This window comes from Miniopterus schreibersii (genome assembly GCF_964146895.1).
Source record: "Miniopterus schreibersii genome assembly, chromosome: 1".
Taxonomy (NCBI): domain Eukaryota; kingdom Metazoa; phylum Chordata; class Mammalia; order Chiroptera; family Miniopteridae; genus Miniopterus; species Miniopterus schreibersii.
The window spans coordinates 89,872,897-89,896,631 of NC_138101.1; the positions used below are offsets into that span (position 1 = coordinate 89,872,897).

The 23,735-nt window shown below is 39.3% G+C and overlaps 1 protein-coding gene across 1 annotated transcript; it reads left to right on the forward strand.

Moving 5' to 3' along the window:
- Positions 1 to 2,988: 2,988 nt before the first annotated feature.
- Positions 2,989 to 23,325, forward strand: OLAH (oleoyl-ACP hydrolase; the record flags this gene model as incomplete). The annotated part of the gene is given in 9 exon segments (XM_081159315.1): positions 2,989 to 3,131; positions 3,821 to 3,848; positions 3,852 to 3,951; positions 11,893 to 12,031; positions 14,116 to 14,215; positions 14,882 to 15,051; positions 22,761 to 22,843; positions 23,187 to 23,242; positions 23,245 to 23,325. Coding segments are annotated over 9 exon segments (900 nt in total).
- Between the last annotated feature and the right edge of the window lie 410 nt (positions 23,326 to 23,735).

The window sequence follows — 23,735 nt, forward strand, 5'->3', positions numbered from 1 at the left end:
GGCCCTGCTCCTAAGTCTTTATGCTTCATGATGGCCACAGCTATTTCCTAGGATGTCAAATCCCCTAAGAATTATTAAAATAGCAAGAGCAACACATTATTAGTTGTCAATGTAACAAACTGATGCCCTTTTGGTCTATTGAACAATACACAAAATGTTTCTCCTAAGCTGTCCACAGACAGGAAGTATTTGAGTGTGGTAAAGTGATGCCTACAAGCTCCTTGGCCTGAATTCTCCACATTTGGAGGACATTGCATTTAGGTGGCCTCAACACTGTAAGTACTCTTCTTTACTCTTCATGTTTGGCAACAACTTTGGCCAAGAACAAGGCTGTCACACAGAGGCAGTGATGAAGTGCTGGCTCTGAGAGCATTTGCAATCATTTGCAATCATTCCAGTGTGCCCACTTTGAGCTCTTCCCAAAATCATCAGCCTCTTAAGGAAAAGCAGCTCATAGAAAAGCTAAAGTATTAAAATCTCCCTATAAAGTTGCATTTGTAGATGACTTTTGAGACACTCAAACATCACACTCCTACAATGATTGTGTTTGCACATACGGCAACAAAGGGGCCTCTTTCTGAGGGGCCCACTTGGTCCCTCTTACTCTTACTTTCCTGGCCTCCCCACCAAGCCTCTATGGCAGCTTCTTTTTCTGCCTATTTTTTTTTTTTTAATTTATCTTTATTGTTGAAAGTATTACAGGTATCCCATTTTTCCCCCCATTGACCCTCTCCACCTCACTCCCACCCCCTCCCTAGGCCTTCACCCCATTATTGTCTGTGTCCATGGGTTATGCATATATGCATATAAATTCTTTGGTTAATCTCTTCCCACCCCCCACTCCCCTTCCCTCTTCCCTCTGAGATATGACCGTCTGTGGCATGCTTCAATGTCTCTGGGTCTATTTTGTTTGTCAGATTCTTTTGTTCATTAGCTTCTTCTTAAAGAAGACCCTTCACATTTCCTGTAGTGCTGGTCTGGTGGTGATCAACTCCTTTAGCTTTTTCTTATCTGTGAAGCTCTTTATCTGACCTTCAATTCTAAATGATAGCTTTGATGAGTAGAGCAATCTTGATTGTAGGTTCTTGCTTTTCATCACTTTGAATATTTGTTACCACTCCCTTCTGGCCTGCAAGGTTTCTGTTGGGAAATCAGCTGACTGTCGTATGGGTGCTCCCTTGTAGGTAACTAATTGCTTTTCTCTTCCTGCTTTTAAGATTCTCTCTTTGTCTTTAACCTTTGGCATTTTAATTATGATGCGTCTTGCTGTGGGCCTCTTTGGGTTCCTCTTGTTTGGGACTCTCTGTGCTTCCTGGACGTGTACGTCTATTTCCCCAGGTAGGGGAAGCTTTCTGTCATTATTTTTTCAAATAGGTTTTCAATTTCTTACTCTCTTTCTTCTCCTTCTGATATCCCCATAATGCGAATTTCGGGCCGTTTGAAGTTGTCCCAGAGACTCCTACACTATCTTCATATTTCTGGATTCTTTTTTCTTTTGCTCTTCTGGTTGGATGTTTTTTGTTTCCTTATATTCCAAATTGCTGAATTGATTCTCGGCATACTCTACCTGACTGTCATTTTAGTTCCTGTAGCCTTCATTTCTGATTGGTATTTTATTATGTCATTGATGATCTCACTAGTTTCCTTAGTAGTCTTATTAAGATCCTTGAGCATCCTTATAATCATTATTTTGAACTCTGTATCTGTTAGCTTGTTTGTCTCTATTTCATTTAGTTATTTTTCTGGAGATTTCTTCTGTTTTTTACTTTGTGACATGTTTCTTTGCCTCCATATTTTGGCTGCTTCCTGGTATTTATTGCTATGTATTAGGAAGAGCTGCTATGTCTCTTGGAACTTGTAGAGTGGCTTTGTGTAGTAGGTGTCCTGTAGGACCTAGTGGCTCAGCCTCCCCAGTCACCTGAGCTGGGCCTTCTAGGTGCTCCCCTGTGTGGGCTGTGTGCACTGTCCTGTTGTAGTTGAGCCTTGGTTGCTATTGGCATCACTGGGAGGAACTGGCCCCCAGGGCAATTGGCTGTGAAGACTAGCTGCAACTATGGCCAAAGAGCTGGTGTGCAGGAGACACCCCTATGGAGCAGGATTTACTTCAGTGGAGCTTTGGTGTTCACCAAGTGTACCCCTTGAGTGTGTCACTCGTGGATGTGGTAGGGTTGTTAACCAGCGTGGTGAAGTCTAACCACCAGGTGCACTGTCTCTGGGGCCTTGTAGGAGGTACAAAGTCAATGTCTGCCTGGGCCTTGCCCAGGGCCACCAGCATGAGCTACACAGCAAACTGTAGTTGGCTATTACTTGTGCTTGGCTTGGAGGTGTCCAGGAGAGGCCAAGCTATGAACCAATGCAGGTTGCCATTAGTGCCAGGACTAGGACCACTTATCAAGCCGTATGGGACATGCTGCTGCTTGTTTAAAAGATTTTAGGAAAGTCCTAAGCATGAGGCTCAAGAGGCCACTTGCACAGAAAAGCCACTGGAGATGGCTTGGATGAGCTTGCAAGCAGGGAGGGGTGGGATCTCCAGGAATTACCAGGGTGGGACCTAAGTTGTGAGTCAAGTGCTGGAGATTCAGGGAAGCCACCTGCCTGTGGGCTCTGCAGGGAGAGGGCTCATCAAAGGAGCAATGGCCTCTGCTAGCTCTTCTGCCTGGGAGAAAGCTGCCCCTCCACCGCTCGCCCCAATTTCAGGCAGGTTAGTTCCTCTTCAAATGTCCTAGTTTCCTTTCAAGCTGCTGCCTGGTGCTGCTGCTCAGAGGAAGCACGTGTAAGTCTGTTCTGGCCCTTTAAGAGGAAAGCCTGGGACTCCCACAGCCTCAGTGACCATCAGTGACAGTCCCCACTGAATTTTACAGATTAAAGTTGTGGGGATGTCTCTACCTGGCCCTGGATCTCTGGGCTGGGGGGGCCTGTTGTGAGGCTTGGACCCCTCACTCCTCTGCAAAACCTCCACTGCTAACATATCCACCCTGGCTTTAAACCATGGCACCAGCTGTGGAACCGCAGCTGAGTATCTGTGATTCAGCCCTGATCCGCCCTTGTCTCCACGCCTCCTACCAGTCTGGTTGCTTCTTCAGTTCCCTGGTTGTAGGACTTCTGTTTAGGTGCATTTCAGAAGGTCCTGAGTAATGGTTGTTCTGTATTTTAGTTGTAATTTTGATGCGGTTGTGGGAGGCAGTGGGTACCGGGGTTACCTACGCGCCATCTTGTTGTCTGTCCCTGAACTGGTAGTGATTTTAAAGTGAACTTGTAAACCCAGGACTCGGCTGTAGCACTTATATAGATGAGGAGAGGTGAAGGTGAGGTTCAGTTTACACACCAAAGTGGAGAAGAGATTCTGGTCCCTGACTCTCTAATCCAAAGCTTTCCAAATATGTTCTCCACTTCCTGCCACATAGTGGTCCCCTTGTGTACTGATGCTGAGAATATGGGAAAGGGGTTAAGTAGGGACACTGAGATCAAAGCTTCCCATAAACTGTTTAGATAAAACTATTCCCTAAACTGTGAAAAAGACAATTTCTGAATTAGCATTTTTATCATTTTAAATGTGCATTTTAAGTGTACTTACTAAATGTCATATAGAGATACTTGACTATTTCACCTACATCCCTAAAAGTTTATATATTCAAATTGTCAAAAACAAACCATAAAATCTTTTCAGGGGGCCCTTTCTTATTGAAAAAATTGGCACTCACTTTATAGTTGAACATATTCTCCTTATAACTAATAAAGACTTCCATTAAAATATACCTAATTCATTTTGGATGAATTAATTGATATAGATAATGTTAAATATATTTTAATTTTTCCCCAGAAATGAAGAAGTTGTGAACTGCTTATACTGAAAGCCTAATGCAATTTTTAGGCTGATTTGCTTTCCCTGGGCAGGAGATGGCTCCTCTCATTTTGCCAAATGGGGCGAAAAGATGAATGATTTACTGGAAGGTATGTTAACTTTCAACACCATCTAGGCAATTCATAAGGTCAGATGACCACACACTTATCAGAATTTGAAGCATGGTAAAAATTTTCCATATTGGGAGGTAAATAATAATATTCATTCAAGGTTGCATTCTAATAACATAATTTTTGTATTTCTAAAGTAAGAAATTCTGTAACCATTATTTTGTTATTATTAGAGCTGTAAGTACTTTCAGGAAATGGCATTCTAACCTTGCATTTGTTTTCAATGTAATCCTTGATATGGTAAAATTGAATCTACCATCTTATAATTGTTTTCAATTAGTTCCATCTGTGATTTGTTCCATTTTCCCTGTTTTGTCCTTTCCTTTTCAATGAATGTACTATTAAAAACCATTTTTCTGTGTGCTTCCTTTATTGCCTTATTAGCCATGTTCTTTTGTTTTAGTGATTGCTCTAGAATTTACAATATACATCTTTAACTTATCACTGTCTATCTTCAAATAACATTATTCTTGGTTAAACTTATTCCTAAGCATTTTATTGTTTTTGATGCTATTGTAAATGGAATTGTTTTCTTAATATCTTTTTTGGATGTACATTGTTAGTCTATAGAAATGCAACTGATATTTGTATATTAATTTTGTATCCTGCAACTTTACTAAATTTGAAACTAGTAAGTTCTAATCATGTGTGTGTGTGTGTGTGTGTGTGTGTGTGTGTGTGTGTGTGTGTGAAGTCTTTTTAGGGTTTTCTCTATATAAAATCATGTTACCTGTGAATAAAGACTTTTTTTAAAATTTCTTTTATTTCTTTATCCTGCCTAATTGCTCTGGCTAGGACTCCAGTACTATATTCAATAGAAGTGGTGAGAGTAGTCTATTCTTGTCTTGTTCCTGATCTTAAAAGAAAATCTCTCAGCTTTTTAACGTTCAGTACAATGCTACTTGTGGCTTTGTCATATATGACCTTTCTTATGTTGAAGTACATTTCTTCTGGGTATACCTAATTTGTTGAGAGTCTTTACCATGAAAGAAAGTCACATGCTTTTTATTCATCTACTGAGAAGATCATATGATTTTTAACCTTCATTCTGCCAATGTGATATATTAAATTTACTGATTTGTATGTGTGGAAATCTCATTGCAGCCCAGGGATAAATCCTCTTGGTCCGGTGAATGATCCTTTTAACATGCTGTTCTATTTCATGTAACATTTAAGAACCTTAAAACCGCATGCTTCTATTTCCCCTCCTGTCCTTTTGCTATTGTTGTCATACATTTTACTTCTACAGTACATTTTTATCATTTTTGCTTTGAATAGTTATAAATTTTAAATGTTTAAATGAGAAAAACAGCTTTTATATTTACCCACATTTTTATAATTTTTAGCATTTTCTTCCTGTATAGTCAAAGTTTCTATCTGGAATCATTTTCCTTCAGCCTGAAGGAAACATTTTTGTAGCACATGTCTGCTGGCAACAAATTTTCTCAGAAAACTGAAATTTTCTCTATTTTTGCCTTCACTCCTGAAAGCTATATAATCTGGATATAAAATTCTAGGTTGGCATTTTTTTCTTTATCATTTTATAGATGACATAACATTGTTCTCTGACCTGTGTTGCTTTCTGTGAGAAGTCAGCAGTGTTTATTATCTTTATATGCAATTGTCTTCTTTTCTGAAGCTTAAGACTGCCTCTATATTACTTTTAAGAAAAAATTTATGATGTGACTTGTTGAGTTTTTTGGGATCAATTTCTTGGACTGTGCATACCAGTGGTCAGGCACTCACGAAGACCAACCTCTGCTGTGCAAACAACAGTAATGGTTCCCATTTACAAAGTGGGTTGCATTTTCCAAAATACTTTCACACAGCTCTGCCTAGTGCTGGGACCTGGAAAAAATCCTGCTTTCCTTACCTCTTTAGTGTGGAAGTATAGAAAATAATGTTTCCATTTCCAAGTAAAACAGGCATGTGACACCAGCCCCTACACCCATCTTCATTCATAAGAAAGGTTGTTGTAGGGTTCCTTGTGGGTTTTTTTCTCAGTCTTTTTATATTCAGCTATAATTGTTATAGCTATTTCAGAAAAAGAATTTGAATACTTTCCTGCTTTTTCTAAGCTCTGAGAGTTTATGTAGCATTGATATTATGTCTTGTGAATGTTTAGAAGAATTTCCCTAAACAGTCATCTAGGCCTAGTGCTTTTTTTGCATGAATACATCAACAACCCCTTCTGTTTCTTCTATGAAAATCATCTGTTTAGATTTTCTATTTTTACTGGGGTCCATTTTGGTAAATTGTATTTTTAAAAGATATACACATTACATTTAAATTTCCAAATTTATTGCATAGAGAATTGCCAAAAGTCTCCTTTGATTTTCAAGTTTCCTTGAGTTTAAGCATTGCTTCCTCTTATTTTGTGTATTTTCACTTTCTGCTTTTTTTCTTAATTAAACTGTTACAGTGGTTTGTTTATGTTGTTAACATTTTGTCAAAGACCTGTGATTTTGTTTAATAGTTTTGCTATTTTCCTGCTTCCTAACACGTTAATTTATTTTTTACATTTATTGTTCCTACATTCTACTTTTTTCATCTAATTTATTCTTTTGCTATATTTGTGAGTTAAGATATTGAATTCATTTATATTCCTTTTTGCCATAACTATGTAAACTATGAATTTTTCTTTGATCACTGCTTTTATTGCATCTCAGGGATTCTGACAGAGTAAATATTTAAAATTATTTATAAAATTTCAATGATTTCATTTTTGTATTTCCCTTTTGACCTAAGATTTAACAGAGAATTTTTTTAAAAATTAGTTACTGAGACTTTTAAAAATGTATTGTTTATATTTATGATTTTTAGTTGTATTGCTTTGTTTTCAGAGATTAGTATTTGTTTTATTTTTACTCTGTGGAACTTAGAGTGATTTTCTTTGTGCCTTTAAGAAATGATCACTTTTCATGAATGTTTCATGATTGCTAGAAAGAAAAGTGCATTCTCTATTTCAGAGGGCTAAGTTCAATATATCTCCATAAGACCTACCTTATTATGTTTACTTTTCCTGTCCACTTGACAGCACTTGAATTGATAGCAGTATGTGAATTCTCCTAATAATTAATATTTCTCATGCTAAATTCTGAGATTTTTCTATGATAAATAGAAGATGATTTAATTCAATTTAAATTAAAACTAAAACCTCATTTTAAGCAGAGACAAATGATGTCATGTTATTAAAGATTTAAAAGGTAAGGCAATCCAAAGTCGGCTATAACCTGAAGGCATTTTATATCCCTGTAGTTCTGGGCTTACTGAATCAAAACAGAAATCTACATTACAAAGTGATAAACAAGTTTATCAGGATAAAATTAGCTATTTTCCCAGGGGACTGCTTTTTCTATAATACCAACACATTTAGCTAAGAAATAGCATGCATACAAGGCAGGATAACAGATCTACCTGTTTCTTTTATAGTTAGTGTTGTTGTATTCAATAAAAACAAAAAATTACTATTTTAACTTGACTTATAGGTCAATTTTCCCAAGCATATGATAGGTCTTTCAAATTTGCATGGATTATAATTTCAAATAGTAGTTCTTTTTGAGTGTTTTATTTTGTTTAGCTTTCTTGAGAGTCTCCATTTATTCCTATGTTGGAACTTTTTCTGCCTTTTATGATTATTATATTCTTTTGTCATTTTTTTCACTCTTTCTTTGTTTTTCTTTCCTAGTTCTTTTATTCCTTTGTATCCTTTTAAATCTTTTGCATCTATTGTCTCATAGACAACTTTGTTTTAGCCATTTTGGAAATCATTTGTGTCTTTTTTTAATCCTCACCTGGTGTATCTTTTTTTAAAATTGATTTTTAGAGAGAGGAAGGAAGAGAGAGAGAGAAACATGGATGTGAGAGTGAAACATTGATCAGTTACCTCCTCCAGCACACGCCCTGACTAGGGATCGAACCCACAACCTCTTTGATGTATGGAAGGATGCTCCACCCAACTGACCCACCTGACCTGGCCAGGGCTCATTTTTGTCTTTTTATTAAATTTCATTTCAGTATCCTATTAGCTCTTTTTGCAATTGTTTGTCTATTTCTATTCAGAATTTTAAATTTGTGAGTTAGTGTTATTTCTATAATTTTTTAAAAATATATCTTTATTGATTTCAGAGAGAGGAAGGGAGAGGGAGAAAGAGATAGAAACATCAATGATGAGAGAGTCATTGATCAAGCCCACAACCCGGGCATGTGCCCTGACCGGGAACCGAACCCCGATCGCCTGGATCCTAAGTCGACGCTCAACCACTGAGCCAGGCCCGGCCGGGCTTATTTCTATAATTTCATGTTTGATTAATTCATGTTGGAGTGTTGCATTATTTCATTCTGCTTTGTGAGTTTTTTAAAAAGCATTTTCATAAACTGAAGAGGTTTAATTTATATTTTCTATATTCTAAATGTTATGTTTATTTGTGTTAATGAAGAAGTGCGCTGGACTTTCCTGACGAGCAATAACAGGTAGGACCGAGGTGTTTTGTTGCTTGCTGTTTCTTGGATCAGGAGTACCCTCATCTATTGCTATGATGAAGTGCAGTTTTTAAAAAATTAATGGCACCTTGTTTGTCTGGTTGGAGATTCTACATTCTTGGGGCTCTTTGATGTTATCACATCTCTTATCTTCACTCCCCTTCTTTATTCTGCCACAGACCTCCGGAAGACATTTCCTCTTTTGAAGCTGGCTTTTCTCCCCTGGAAGCGCTGCCTTCCCAACACTACACCCCTCTGTCACTTTATGCTTCCCAGGCCTCTTCCTTTCTACTATCCAGTCACCAGTGCTCTAATACCAGGTCTCAAAAAAATCCATTCTTTGGATGAAGGCAGCCCTGTTATTATTGTATAAATGTATTTTTAGAAATTATTGGAAGTACTTTCATACAAAGTTTTCATCAACAGGCAATGGTTCCATATGGACAATTAAAGGCTGCTCCTTTAAACCAATTTTTCAATAGTTTGTATGTATAAGTGTGTAAAGAATAATACCTCAAACTTAACCGTGGCCACTGCTCCCCTTAAATAATAAAACATTACAACTGAATAACATTTAAGTCTCCATGTACTCCCTTCCCAGTTGTATTCACTCTCCCCTTTTAGCCTCCTCAAACACTTACCTAAATAAGATATAGCATTATTTGACATATTTCAAACTTTAAATAAATGTATCCTCTTGTAAACATTCCTCTGAAACTTGCTGTTTTCCCCTAAATTTATTTTTTAAAATCTTAAAAAGTGATTTATTATGTGTATCTCTACTTCACTGATTTTTAACTATTGTATAGTATTCCATTGTGTGACCGTAACACAATTTATGTATGTATCCATCTCTTTATAGGCATTAAGGCCATTTTATTGTTTTTCTCTTATTAATAATGCTTCTCTGAGCAGTCATACATATATATATATATATATATATATATATATATATATATATATATATATATATATATATATATCTTCTTGCATACCTGTGTGAGGAGGTCTGTATCCAGGAGTGGACTTTCTGGGCGGTAGTATGCGAATGTCTTCAACTACATGAAATATTCCCATTGTTCTCCAAAGGAACTGCAACGACTTACACTGCCAAAGAAGTGTATGAAAATTCTTATTGCTCCGTATCCTTGGCAATACTGTTATTGCTAAATTTTATGATTTTTTGCAAATCTGTGTGTGAAATTACTGATTTTATTTTTCCAGTTTTATTCAGATATAAGTAATGTTTAACATTATGTAAGTTTAAGGTGAACAACATTATGATTGTATATATAAATATGTCAAAATGGCCCGGCCGGGCGTGGCTCAGCGGTTGAGCGTCGACCTAGGATCCAGGCGATCGGGGTTTGATTCCCGGTCAGGGCACATCCCCGGGTTGAGGGCTCAATCAATGACTCTCTCATCATTGATGTTTTCTATCTCTCTCTCTCCCTCACCTTTCCTCTCTCTGAAATTAATAAAGATATATTTTTTAAAAAAAGATTCAATAAATAAATAAATATATAAAAATGATTACTACAAAAAGTTAAATTAACACCCTTTACCTCACATAGTTACAATTTTTTTCCTATGATCTTTTAAGAGCTACATTTTTAGCAACTTTCAAATATACATTATAGCACTGTTAACTACAGTCACCATGCTGTACATTACAAACCCAGAACTTACTATAATAATCAATACGGTGTGGTATTGGCATAAACAGACACATAAACCAATGGAACAGAGTCAAGAGCTCAGAAATAAACCCATGCATATCTGGTCAGCTAATATCTGACAAGGGAGACAAGAATATTCAATGGAGAAAAGACAATGTCTTCAATAAATGGTGCTGGGAAAATGGGATATTCACATGCAAAAGAATCAAACTAGACCTCTCTTATACGCACAAAAATTAACTCAAAATGGATTAAAATCTTAAATGTAAGAACTGAAATCATGAAACTCCTGGGAGAAAAGAGATAAAGCTCCTTGGCATTGGTCTTGGTGATGATTTTTTTACAGGACACCTGAAGCACAAGCAACAAAAGCAAAATAAATGAGTGGGACTGCATTAAATTAAAAACTTCTAAACAAGTGAAACCATCAACAAAATGAAAAGGCAACCTACTGAATGGGAGAAATATTTGCAAACCACACATTTGATAAGGGGTTATATCCAAAATATATAAGGAACTTATACAACTAAATAATAAAACAAAACAAAAAACCCCCAAACTCCAATTAAAAATAGGCAAAGGACATTTTTCTAAAGAAGACATACAGATGGCCAATAGGTACATGAAAAGGTACTTAATATCACTAGATATCAGGGAAATGCAAATTAAAATCACAATGAGATATCATCTCATACCTGTTATAATGGCCATCATTAAAAAAAAAGAAGTGTTGATGAAGGCGTGAAAAAAGGAAATCTTTGTGCATTGTTGGTGGGATTGTAAATTGGTACAGTAACTATGGAAAACAGTATGGAAGTTTCTTAAAACATTAAAACTATAACTACCATATATGATCCAGCAATCCCACTTCTGGGCATATATCCAAAGGAAACGAAATAGCAACCTCAAAGAGAGAGTTGCACTTCAGTGTTTAATGCAGCATTACTTACAAATAGCAAAGTTATGGAAACAACCTAAGTGTCCATCAACAGATAAATGAATAAAGAAAATTGAATGTTATTCAACCATAAAAAGAAGACAATCCTACCATCTGTGACAACATGAATGGACCTAGAGAGCATTATGCTAAGTGAAATAAGTCAGAAACAAATACCATATGATCTCACTTACATGTGGAACCTAAAAATCAAACTCTAGTACCACTGAGTTTATTTTTTCAGTTTCATTTTCCCCAGATTACCAAGATAATATCAATTTAAACTTCAAATTTGCATAAATACAAGGCTTTTGTTTAAAAAATACATAAGGGCAGAATTTCCCCCCATTTAGAGCCAATGTAAACACAGAAAGTTATTGTCTTCCTTTGGCATTAGGAAGATTTTTTTTTTATGTCTACTTTTCACTGAGAGTTTAGAGCTTAGAGGGCTTTATGTTGAGGGCTCCGTTCTAGGTCACCCTTGAAGCCTGATGTTTTATTTTCCTGACATAGGCAATGGGTGTCAGAGTAGCCATTCCATTCGTACATGCTCACTACTTTTACTGTGAGCTAAACTATTATATGGATGCTTCATCTAGTATTTCTAGGTATTTTGTAGTTAGAGACTATTTTTCAGACAGTCTGCTGTATTTTATGCTACTGCTTTTTATCGGCAAGTTCTAAATCTTTTACACCTCTGGATATGGCCATTATTATTATTTCCTTGAAATTATTCACATCATGTTAACAAATGCTCCTTTACAAGATCACAGTATCTCTTTCATTGTCCCCAGGCATTCACTTGTGTTCCCCAACCTCCAGCGCCCTCCATAAGGCTTGCTGGGAGAGAAAGTCGATTTGAAGAACATTTTGCCAGTGACATCTGCCAGGTAGTTGATGAAAGTGTTTGTGTTCTGCTGCCAGTCCTCCAGGATAAACCATTTGCATTTTTTGGCCACAGGTATTTAAAGTCTGTTTGAAAAGCCATTTCCTCAATCAGGAGTCCTTGGTAAATGTTCTTTGTGTCTTGTGAGATGTGTACCTTTTGTATTGGTTTCATTGCTTCATCACTGCTTGAAGGAGTGATTGATTAAATATGGTTATAGCTGTTATCAGACAAGAAAGTTAGACTAGAAGAAACTGCAATAGGGACCAGAAAGACGTAAATACCAAGTCATGTGATGAATTGTGCAAATTCTGGGCTCCTTCTGGCATCTTCTCTTTGGAAAATAGCCCCTGGATGTTGAATAATTATGACCACTCACAACTCTTACAATTGACCAGTTTGTATAGTAATTATACCTTTAGGCAAAAAATCAGAACTTGTAAAATCAAGATTATAAATAGTATGTGCTAGTTGTATAATTTTAAGGTTATAATGTGAAACCTGGGGTTTTGACTGCCTTTTGGTCAGTTTGACCTGGTACAAATTCCTAAGGTTTTTGAATTAGTTTCCTTCTTTGTAAAGCTGGAATAATAGTGGTTTCTTCTTATGAGAATTAAATGAATAATCATAAATTATTTGGTATGTGGTAAGGACTCACTAAATTTTGGCTACCATATTATATAATATTTACAGATATGGTCAGGCAAAAAATGAAAAGTATCCATCATTCTAGAAAGTACTTTAAAATTCTGATTTGGTTTCATAGTATTTTACATATACGGTCCTGTTTTATATTTTTTGCTGACTTTCACTTAGTATTGCTGTGCAGGTCACATTGCTTCATGACCAGTTTTATCAATCTTCCTTTGTGGACAAAGGGTTACTTTTATCTCTTTCTGTCAGCCAAAGAACATATACTCATAGCCCATGGACAAAGACAACATTGTGGTGATGCCAGAGGGAGGGGCGTAAGACCGGGAGCTGGGTAGAGGTGGGTAAGTGGGGGGTAATGGAGGACATCTGTAATGGTGTCAACAATAAATAAAAATTTAAATAACAAAAAGAAATGTCACCTAAAAAATTTTCAATGAACATTTTTGTTGAAAATTTAGTATACATCTCATAAGTTTCTTAGGATAAATTTGCAGAATTTTGGTTAAATGATATGCCCATTGTTAAAGCTCTTGATGTATATTTCCAAATTATTTGCAATTTACACTTCATCAGCAGTGAACATCGGATTGAGATTCCCTTTTTCTCCCCTAAGGTATTTACCAACAAAATTTCTGGCAGTATTGTCTACAAAATCTATCTACCTAATGTCTACAGCAGTTCACAAACTTTTTGGGCCCAGTACTACTTTAATACTTTTAAGAAGCAGTGAGAACCTCAAAGAGCTTTTGCTTATGTGTGATATAATGTTAATATTTTACTACATTAGAAATTTAAACTAAGAAATTTTAAATATATTTAACTTATCTTAAAATAATATTAATAAACCCATTATGTGGTGACATAAATAATATATTTTTAAGTAAAAGACTGTACTCCCCTCCAAAAAAGTAGTGAGAGGCTTGGCATTGTTTTACACTTTTGCAAATCTGTTCAATGTCTGGCTGAATAGAAGGCAGTAGATTCTCATTTCTGCTTCTGCATTCAAACTGTTGCAATATCCCATGTCACATAGCCTGTGGGAAACTCAACTGTGCATCAAGAGAGAATGAGAGTAGAAAAGGCACATAACATTTTGGCAATATCGTGGAAATACTAGCTTTAACCTCATAGACCACCTGAAAAGTTCTCAGGAATTCCCAGGGGACCCCAGCCCATACTTTGAGAACTGCTCATAAATACTATCAAAGGCATGGTGATAGAGATCTGAAGGGAGAAAAAGAAATTTAAATAAATTTCAAGGCATTGTGGAAATAAGTAATAAATCTTAGACTGAATTTCTGTGATGTCTTAGAACACTTTTTATCCTGATATAAGTTGTTGAAAATATACCTTCTATAAGTACATTTATTATTCAACTAACTTGTGCTTTTCCTTGCCTATGTCATAATCATTGCTATGTTTACGATCCTTGTCCTTATATACTTTCAATGGATTACCATGAGTTGTTGAACAGTTATTATCATATTTTTCTTTCCCAAATTCAGTATGTGGGCCTATATTGCTTTTATGACTGCACTACACCTAAAAGAAAAACATAAGCTAGAACCGATGCATTTCTTTGTGTCAAGTGCAACTCCTCCTCATGTAAGTAATTTCATTTTCCTTAGGGCGAGTGGTGAAAAGGGAAATGAGGGAGGAAATCATGACTTTATTTCCCTATATGGTGAATTCTGGTCCAGCATGGGGATGATGGTGGGACCCTCTTAGCTCATGGAAAGACCCTCAAATCTATTCCAATACCATCTCCCCTTTTCTCTGAAATGCACTTTTAACCGCTTCTTGGTCAGTACCTGCAATGTCTTTGGTGTCTCCAAGCTATTGTTGACCCAAAGTGCCTGTTCTTTCATTCTGGGTCAGGTAGGAACTTAACCAATTTTCAGCTAAGTAACTGGATCAGGGCCAGGAAAGAACACTTGAAATCTCCGAAGGGGAAAGTGACCTTGACGTTTCGGAACCGCCCTGGCTTTACAGCCAGTGCTGCGGTGCTGCTGCTTACATTCCTGCCCTTTGCTCGCCCTTCCCCATCCGAAGAAAGGCCCCGATTGCCGTGGTGGCGTCAGGACACTGGTTACTAGTGTAGAGGAACTTTCTTCTCCCTGCTTTTAAAAAGAAATGTCTGACCCGAAACCTGGAGATAAAGAGGTCCACTTCGGAACCCTGACTGAATGGCATTTCCCTTAGATCGGGAGCTTTCAGTTTATGAACAAGTATGTTATGTGAAATATTAACTTGTATTGTTAATGTTTCAAGTCAAAGGCCAGGCAGCGCATTCCTGAAGGTAAAGAACTGAGAGATGAACACATTCGGGCCCTCATTTTGGATTTTGGAGGCACTTCCATGGATATTATGAATGACAAGGAACTTTCTCAGCAATACTTGCCCAGTCTGATGGCAGATGCACACATTGTTAGAGATTACATGTAAGTAGCTGAAATAAGTGATTTTTTTAGAAATAATTACCTACAGAAAGATATAGGTTGGCAGTTCTCTGAGACTGCTTATATAGGAAGACAACATTGTAAGAGTTTAATTTCATTTCCTCTGGGGCCACCTATGACTTAGAATGGAGCGTGGCCACAGAAATTGTATCAATAAAAAATTAATAGAGCACATCTTTGTTTTAAATGTGTGTGTGTGTATGCGTGTGTGTTTCTACATACATGTTTTATCACATAACAAATATTTGTTGAATAAATTAGCACCAAGGCATCCTCTTCTTCTCAGAGGGTCGGCAGAAGCAGATCCCTACTTTCTGAGTTGTGTGGAGGTGAACCAGGGGAGGAAGGAGTGATTGGCTTTTTTGTGAATTCTGTCCCAGAACTCGTTTAACTCCATGGCATCTGATCATTGCTTAGTCTCATGAGATGTGTGTATTGGTGCTTGATTCTTCCGGTAGGCCTGGGTCCTAACATTCTGTAAAGCCTTCTCAGTAATCTAGACCTACCCATGGCTCTTCCTCATCTAACTCTCCCATAGCAGTGACTGTGGGGCCAGACTTTGGCCCTTAGTCACCATTAGATTCTGCCATGCATTTCTCCTGTTTTGTCTGGGTTTTCTCTCCTCCATGTACATTCCTAGAATGCAGATGCTTATGCCTATGTTTCTTTTATTTTCTCCACAAAGGCTGCAAGTAGGCATAGGGTCACCCACGCCAGTGTTTGTGACAAGAAGTTTGCACAAATATCTACAAAAAGTGGAACCTACTTGAAGCACCTTGAGAAGAGAGACAATCCCACTCATTTACAACATGTCCCTCCATGCACTGCCATGTCCAGTCTATCACTCAGTCCACCAGCTGGCCCCTTGTGACCAAGTCTCTTTGCCTCTTGCCATTTCTGTCCCAACCATCTTTGCCCAAGTGTGATTCTCACAGGGATAAGCTGTCTGTGTCACTGGCTTAGCAGAGTGTCATAATCAAAACGAAACCCCAGTCTGACATCACCCCCCAAAATAGAAAAGTAATCAAGTCACTGCAGACACTCAATGAAATAATGTAGGCAAAAGCTGGTTTTAATTATTAAGCCTTGCACAATGGTTAAACATGCTGTTTGTAGACTCTGCCTCCCAGGATCAAAACCCTCAGCCCGTGGCTTACTAAGTGCGAGACTCAGAGCAAGTTTCTTTAACTGTTTCTGTCTCACCTGTCAGAGGAAGGGATCAGAAAAACTCCTCCAGGTGTTGTGGTGAGAACTAAATGAGGTCAGGCTGGCAACGTAACTAACCACCACAATTTTTAAAAACAAAACACAACCAAAAATTCACTACCACAGGATGTTGTTGTGGCTTTGTTAACATTTTAGTAGAGCCTCGGGGCGTCGGTGGTGGGCCATGTTCAACAACAGCCCACCAGAGAAACTGAAATAGAGGTTTATTACTCCAGGTCTTGGAGGAGGCCCAAGGCACACCTGGAGGGGCCACCAGGGAGGTCAGAGCAGGGTGTAGGCAGAGAGTGTAGGACTGGGGGCACACGCCTTTATTAGTGTCTGTTGATGGGGTGCTTTGGGGTTCCTGGGCCAAGGCCAGATTGGTCAATTCAAACCAAAAAAAGTGGGGTTTTGGTAAGCTTCGCAGGGGTCTTGTCTAAGAGACGCATGAGGAGAAGGCTCTGGGAGGCAGGAGAGACTGTTTATCACAAGGGCTGTTGGGGGAGTAATATCAGGGACTTACCCTCACTTGCAATTCTGTAGCTGTCGTCTAGGAAGTGCACTCATGGGAGGGCCAGTGTCATTCAAGACCCCTGCATGCTGCTTAGCCTCACAGTGTTGATGCTGAGGTGACAACAGTTTACAGTGGCTTAGCCAAACTCTCAATAGCTCGCAGAAGAAACTTCTCCAACACCAAAATAAAAGATAAATCACTCACAGGGACATTGCACTCATACAATAGAGAAAAACTTCTTAGTACTCTCTCTCTCTCCCCCATTGAACCCTAGAGAAATAGCTATCCATAACTATTTGCCCCTCTCTCTAAATTCCAAAAATTCTCTCCAAACCCTGCTCTCTAGATTCTTCTTCCCTCTTCACTCCTGCTCCTTTGATCTTCTCAGTGTGTTCTCTCTTCTGGTCTCTGCAGCTCTTAGCTGTTTCCAATATAAATAAAATAAAATCAGGCCTATAGAGCGTCTCGCAGTCCTCTGTTTCCATCACCACCAGGGCTCAGAGCCTGGTGGCCAAAATGGAAATCTGTGAGAGGTGGGAGCTGTGACAGCTCCCGACTCACTCAAGCTGTCTTCATCACCTGCCTGGATGTTTGTGTTCTCTCCTCGCCTCCTGGAACCCCAATTATATACATGCTAGGCTGTTGGATTTTGTCCCTTGGCTCTGGGATAATCTACATTTTTAAACTCTTTCTCTCTTGTATTTCAGTTTGGATAATTCCTGTTGATCATCTTCAGGTTCAGTGATTCTTTCCTCAGCTGTATCCAGTTTGCTGATAATCCTGTCAAAGGAATTCCTCATTTGGGTTGCTGTTTGTTCCTACAGTTTCCATTTAACTTTCTTATAGTTCTCACCTCTCTAATAAACTTACCCATTTGCTTATGCATGTTTTCCACCTTTTCCATGAAATCCTTTGACATCTCAAACAGGTATTTAAAGTCCCTGTCAGATAGTTCCAACATCCAGGTCTTATGGAGTCTGATTCTTTTGGTTGCTTTCCCTCTTGATAATGGATTTATTTCTTGCTTTCCCTCTTGACAATGGAGTTATTTCTGATCATTTTTGTTTACTGAAAGCCAGATATCATGCATAAAATAGAGACTACAGCACATATTTTTTACACCTGGACTTGAGCACATCTCATCTTCTGTCAGGCAATCAGTATAGGGAGTTGAGTTGATCTAGACTGGAGATGACCTGTGTTTGGCTTTTGTTGTTACTATTACTACTCAGGGCAATGCCAGCTCCCAAGTCCCCTAGTGTTACTATGTGCTCAGTGTGGAAACTGGGCTGCTGGAGTATTTTCCTCAATGTTTCAGTCTTTCCTGCGCCTCATAGAACAGTCTATCCCCACTGACAGACAGCTGTTACCTTATGTGTGGTGTCAGCCTCTGGGTTAAGATGGGGAGTTCTTGGATGTCCTAGAGTCTTGAGCTACCTGGGCCCTGTGGGTAGGACTCTCTCAGTGTGCCTGCCCCTTCTCCCTGTATTATGCATAAGTTCCTGCCCCTCCCCAGAAATAGAAATTTTGGTATAGATGTGGGCCTAAGACCATTTCCCACCCAAGGGTAGAGGATCAGTGCTTGCATTCCCTGAAGCCATGGGTCTTCACCTGTAGGGGAGTGAAAGTGTGTGATGCCCCTACTCCAGCAACTTAAGGCTTTTCCTTAATAGGAAAGAAGGGCCTGGGCAGGGACCAGGGTTTCGTGCTCATTTTATGGCCACAACCAATTTCCTACTGCCCCACCCAGGGGGTTCTTTCTGGCCTTCTGCTTTGTCCCCAGTCTTTCTTGTGAACCCCTAGTGGAAACCTGTGGAAAGAGCCTACAAGCAGTGTGGATTCCATCTGACAACACCCTCCCTCCCCCTGCCCTTGATCTCCAGCACTGTTAACGTTTTAACTGATTTATTCTTCCTCAAATATCCAGCAGACACCCCTTCCTCCTGTGCTTTGTGCACATGAGTCAGTCTGCACACCCCATGTCTCCTTAGAGGTGCCTGACCCTCCTTGGAATTTGTTTTCTAGTTTGTCTTGCATACTCAGCTCTCTGATGAGTTCAAGAAGAGTTGTGATGATATAGTTTGTTGGGCTTTTTCTCATCATCAGGTTGAGTGTTGCACTCCTAGTTTTCTGCATTCTGGGAAAGTGTGGGAATTCTTTTTTTTTTTAAGAGTGGGAATTCTTGGTTCTTGAACAAGATGGCTGTGTAGGTAACCACGGTACCCGCTGCCTCCCACAACCACATCAAAATTACAACTAAAATACAGAACAAACATCACTCAGAACCTCCTGAAATCTAGCTGAACAGAAACCTTACAACCAGGGAACTGAAAAAGCATCGAGACCAGTAGGAGGGGTGGAGATGTGAGTGGATCCGTGCTGAATCATGGAGCCATGGCCGTGGTCCCACACTGGCTGCTGCGGTTTAAACCAGGGAGGGATATCTTGGCAGTGGAGGTTTCCCAGAGGAGTGAGGGGTCCCAACCCAGGGTTCCAGGGCTTGGAAGAGAAGTCCCACAACTTTGTGCTGTGAAAACCAGCAGGGACTGTCATTGAGGAATGCGGAGGGTGCAGGAGCCCCAGGCTTTCCTCTTAAAGGGCGGGCGCACAGACTCACTCAGATGCAACCCTCTGAGCCCCAGCACTGGTCAGCAGCTTGAAAGGAACCTGGGACATTTGAAGAGGAACTAACTTGCCTGAAATTGGGGCAAGAGCTGGAGGGGCAGCTTTTGTCCAGACAAAGGAGTTAGCAGAGGCCATTGCTTCTTTGACAAGCCCTCCCCACACAGAGCTGGCAGGCAGGCACCATATTTGAATCTTCAGCACCTGACTCACACCTTTGACTCCACCCTGGTGATTCCTGGAGATCCCACCCCTTCCTACTTGCAAGCTCATCTGAACCATTTCCAGTGGCTTTTCTGTGCAAGTGGCCTCTCGAGCCTCATGCTTAGGACTTTCCTAAAATCTCTCAAACAAGCAGCAGTGTCCCCATATGGCTTGATAAGTGGCTCTAGTCCTGGCACTAGTGGCAGCCTGCATTGGTTTATAGCTGGCCTCTCCTGGGCACCTCCAAGCCCAGCACAAGTAGCATCCAACTATAGTTTGCTGTGTAGCTCATGCTGGTGGCCCTGGGCAAGGCACTGGCACAGGCTGACTTTCCCCTACCAGGAGGCCCCAGAGACAGTGCACCTGGTGGTCAGACTCGACACACTGGATTACAACCCTACCACATTCATGAGTGATATACTCAAGGGGTGCACTTGATGAACACCAAAGCTCCACTAAAGTAAATCCTGCTCCATAGGGGTGTCTCCAGTACAGCAGCTCTTTGGCTATAGTTGCAGCTGGTCCTCACAGTCGATTGGCCTGGGGGTCAATTCCTCCCAGTGACGCCAATAGCAACCAAGGCTCAACTACAACAGGACACACAGGGGAGCACCTAGAAGGCCCAACTCACACAGGGGAGCACCTAGAAGGCCCAGCTCAGGTGACTGCGGAGGCTGAGCCATTGGACCCTACAGGACACCTATTATACAAAGCTACTCTACAAATTCTAGGAGACATAGCAGCTATACCTAATATGTAGAAACAAACACCTGGAAGCAGCCAAAATGTGGAGGCAAAGAAACATGTCACAAAGGAAAGAACAGAAGAAATCTCCAGAAAAAGAACTAAATGAAATAGAACCAAGCAAGCTACAATATACAAAGTTCAACCCAGCCAGGCTTGGCTCAGCAGTTGAGTGTCGACCTGGGATCCAGGCAATCGGGGTTCAATCCCCAGTCAGGGCACATGCCCGGGTTGTGAGCTCGATCAATGACTCTCTCATCATTGATGTTTCTGTCTCTCTCTCTCCCTGTCCTTTCCTCTCTCTGAAATCAATTAAGATACGTAAAAAAAAAAAAAAAAAGATACAAAGTTCAGAATTATGGTTATAAGGATGCTCAACGATCTTAGTAAGACTATTAAGAAAACAAGTGAGATCATCAATGACATAATAAAGTACAAATCAGAAACAAAGGCTCCAGGAACAGAAATGAAGAATAATTTACAGGAAATTAACAGTAGGGTAGAGGACCCTGAGAATCAATTCAGCAATTTGGAATATGAGGAAACAAAAAACATCCAACCAGAAAAGCAAAAGAAAAAAGAATCCAGAAATATGAAGATAGTGTAGGGAGTCTCTGGGACAAGTTCCAATGGCCCAACATTTGCATTATGGGGATATCAGAAGGAGAAGAAAGAGTAAGAAATTGAAAACCTATTTGAAAAAATAATGACAGAAAACTTCCCCTACCTGGGGAAATAGACGTACACATCCAGGAAGCTCAGAGAGTTCCAAAGAAGAGGAACTCGAAGAGGCCCACACCAAGACGCATCATAGTTAAAATGCCAAAGGTTAAAGACAAAGAGAGGATCTTAAAAACAGAAAGAGAAAAGCAATTAGTTACCTACAAGGGAGCACTCATACAACTGTCAGCTGATTTCTCAACAGAAACCTTGCAGGCGAGAAGGGAGTGGCAAGAAATATTAAAAGTGATGAAAAGCAAGAACCTACAATCAAGATTGCTCTATCCAGTCAAGCTATCATTTAGAATTGAAGATCAGATAAAAAGCTTCTCAGACAATGAAAAACTAAAGGAGTTCATCACCACCAGACCAGTACTACATGAAATGTTGAAGGGTCTTCTTTAAGAAGAAGCTAATGAACTTAAGAATCTGACAAAGAAAATAGACCCAGAGACACTGAAGCATGCAACAGACAGTCATATTTCAGAGGGAAGAGGGAAGAAGGAAGGGGGGTGGAGGGTGGAAAGAGATTAACCAAAGAAGTTATATGCATATACGCATAACCCATGGACACAGATAATAACAGGGTGAAGGATGGGGGATGGGGTGGGAGTGAGGTGGAGGGGGTTAATTGGGGGGGGGGGCGGGAATGGGATACCTGTAATACTTTCAACAATAAAGATAAATTTAAAAAATTTAAAAATTTAAAAAAGATTGGGAATTCTTGCCTGGGCTATTGAAAGAGCCACTGAGCTGGTCATACACCCTGTATCCCACATTATAACCAGAGGTATGAAAGTCAAGTTTGGTCACAATGCACTTTCCTTAAATCCTTTTGGTGGCTTCCTGTCATTCTAAGGATGACCAAAATCCTTTATGAGGCCTGGAGTGGCCTGTGCCCACCTCTTTTACCTTCATTTCTCCGAATCCCTCCTTCACTCTCTGAAAGTCATTGGTTTGTGCTCATTATCTTCCCTCTTCCCCTACTGCTTCTCTCCCCTTTGCCAAGTTTTGTCCTATTCATTCAGATCTCAGATTCAACTCTTTCCTCCCCAGGCAGACCTTGCTTGTTGCCACCCCACCCCCAACTGTCAAGTGTTTGCAGGTCCGCCCGAACGTGATAGCACTTACACACCCTTCTAGTTGTCTAATGATTTCATTTATGTCTGTCTCCCCAGGCAGTCTCAAAGTTGCAGGAGGAAGGAGACCATGTTTATCTATGGGTGCCTAGTGGCTAATACAGTAGCCAGCACCTAGCTCAATAAACATATGTTGATTTTGTGATTCAACTGAGAATGGGTGAAACCAACTCAGAGGACCTGCTTGCATGCACCTGCTTTTGTTTTGTTGGTTGCAACTCTCTCTAGACCATGGAGAGCTGATTGTTTCTGGGGAATGGCAGTTAAAGGGACTAGTTGTAACCAGCCTCGCTCTGAGTTGGATTGGGGGCCCAGGTGTCATCCAGCTCCCATCTGTATTGTTCTAGAAGTTAGATGATCTTGGAAAATGGCCTGGACCACAGACAGTCTGACATCTGGATGCATGGCTGGTAAAGAATGTTTGGGTTGCTAGAAATAGCAAAAGAGAAGGAAGTGAGGACACACCATGTTTCATTCAAGTGACATTAGTAACAGGAAAAGATCCTGGGAAAAGTTACTAACCGGCTCTTTTCTGTTTATAGCTTTAATTCACCATCTGAGGCCCTTCTATCTTGTGAATTGACATGCTTTGTTGGATCTGAAGATATAGTAGAGAATATAGAAGGTGAAATAATTTTGACAATTTTGAGTATTTTATTGAGATATTTGTTAGATTATTTTTCAGCTAAAGTTCAACCAGCAGTTACTGCAATGAGTAGAAAATGGGCCCACATTTTATTTAATGTAAATGGAAAGATGTTGGTTGTGTGTAAAATGAGAGAATGAAGGTACTGCTGCTGGATACTGATAGGTCTTAGAGAAATTAAAAATGCAGGACTTATGGAACATGAGACCTTGAAAGTAACTTGCCAGTGGGGTCAGATCTTTGAAAGGTAATATCTGTAAGTAAATGTTTTGTTGTTTTTGGTGTCATTTGTTACTCAGTCTATAATTTTGTTTATATTTAGACTGGAAAGATGTAACCAGTGGAAGTTTTGATACTTATGTGCTTCCAATAAGTCACTTTTTTATCTCATGGAAACTTCCGATGAGACCTTTATCAAGAACTACATAACTAAGTGTCTAGAAATATCAATGCTTGACTAACTTTAGATATTTTTTCCTTCTGGTTTTAAAAATGTCAAAGTGATTATATGGTACTCTTTTTTAAAAAAAAAAAAAGATAATTTTTCAGAAGTAGCTTACTGGTTTCAATCAGAAATTGGAAAGTTATACATTTGTTACTGTAAAGTGATTTTTTTATATATAAATCTATTTCTCCATGCCACATTTATGTATCTGGAGAAAAAAGGCAAATGGGTCATACTTCTGGCAAGGTCCTTTGTCTTTGTATTAGAATCTCATTTGAATCCCATCTGTGGGAAGTTTGTCAACAAAATTCCTGCTCGGTAAATGATCCATTTTTTTAACCTTCAGTTATTTTAACAGTGAAAATGGCAGACAGGAGACATGCTTGAAATTAAATTATGCTTCATCTGCACACTGGGAATCAAAGC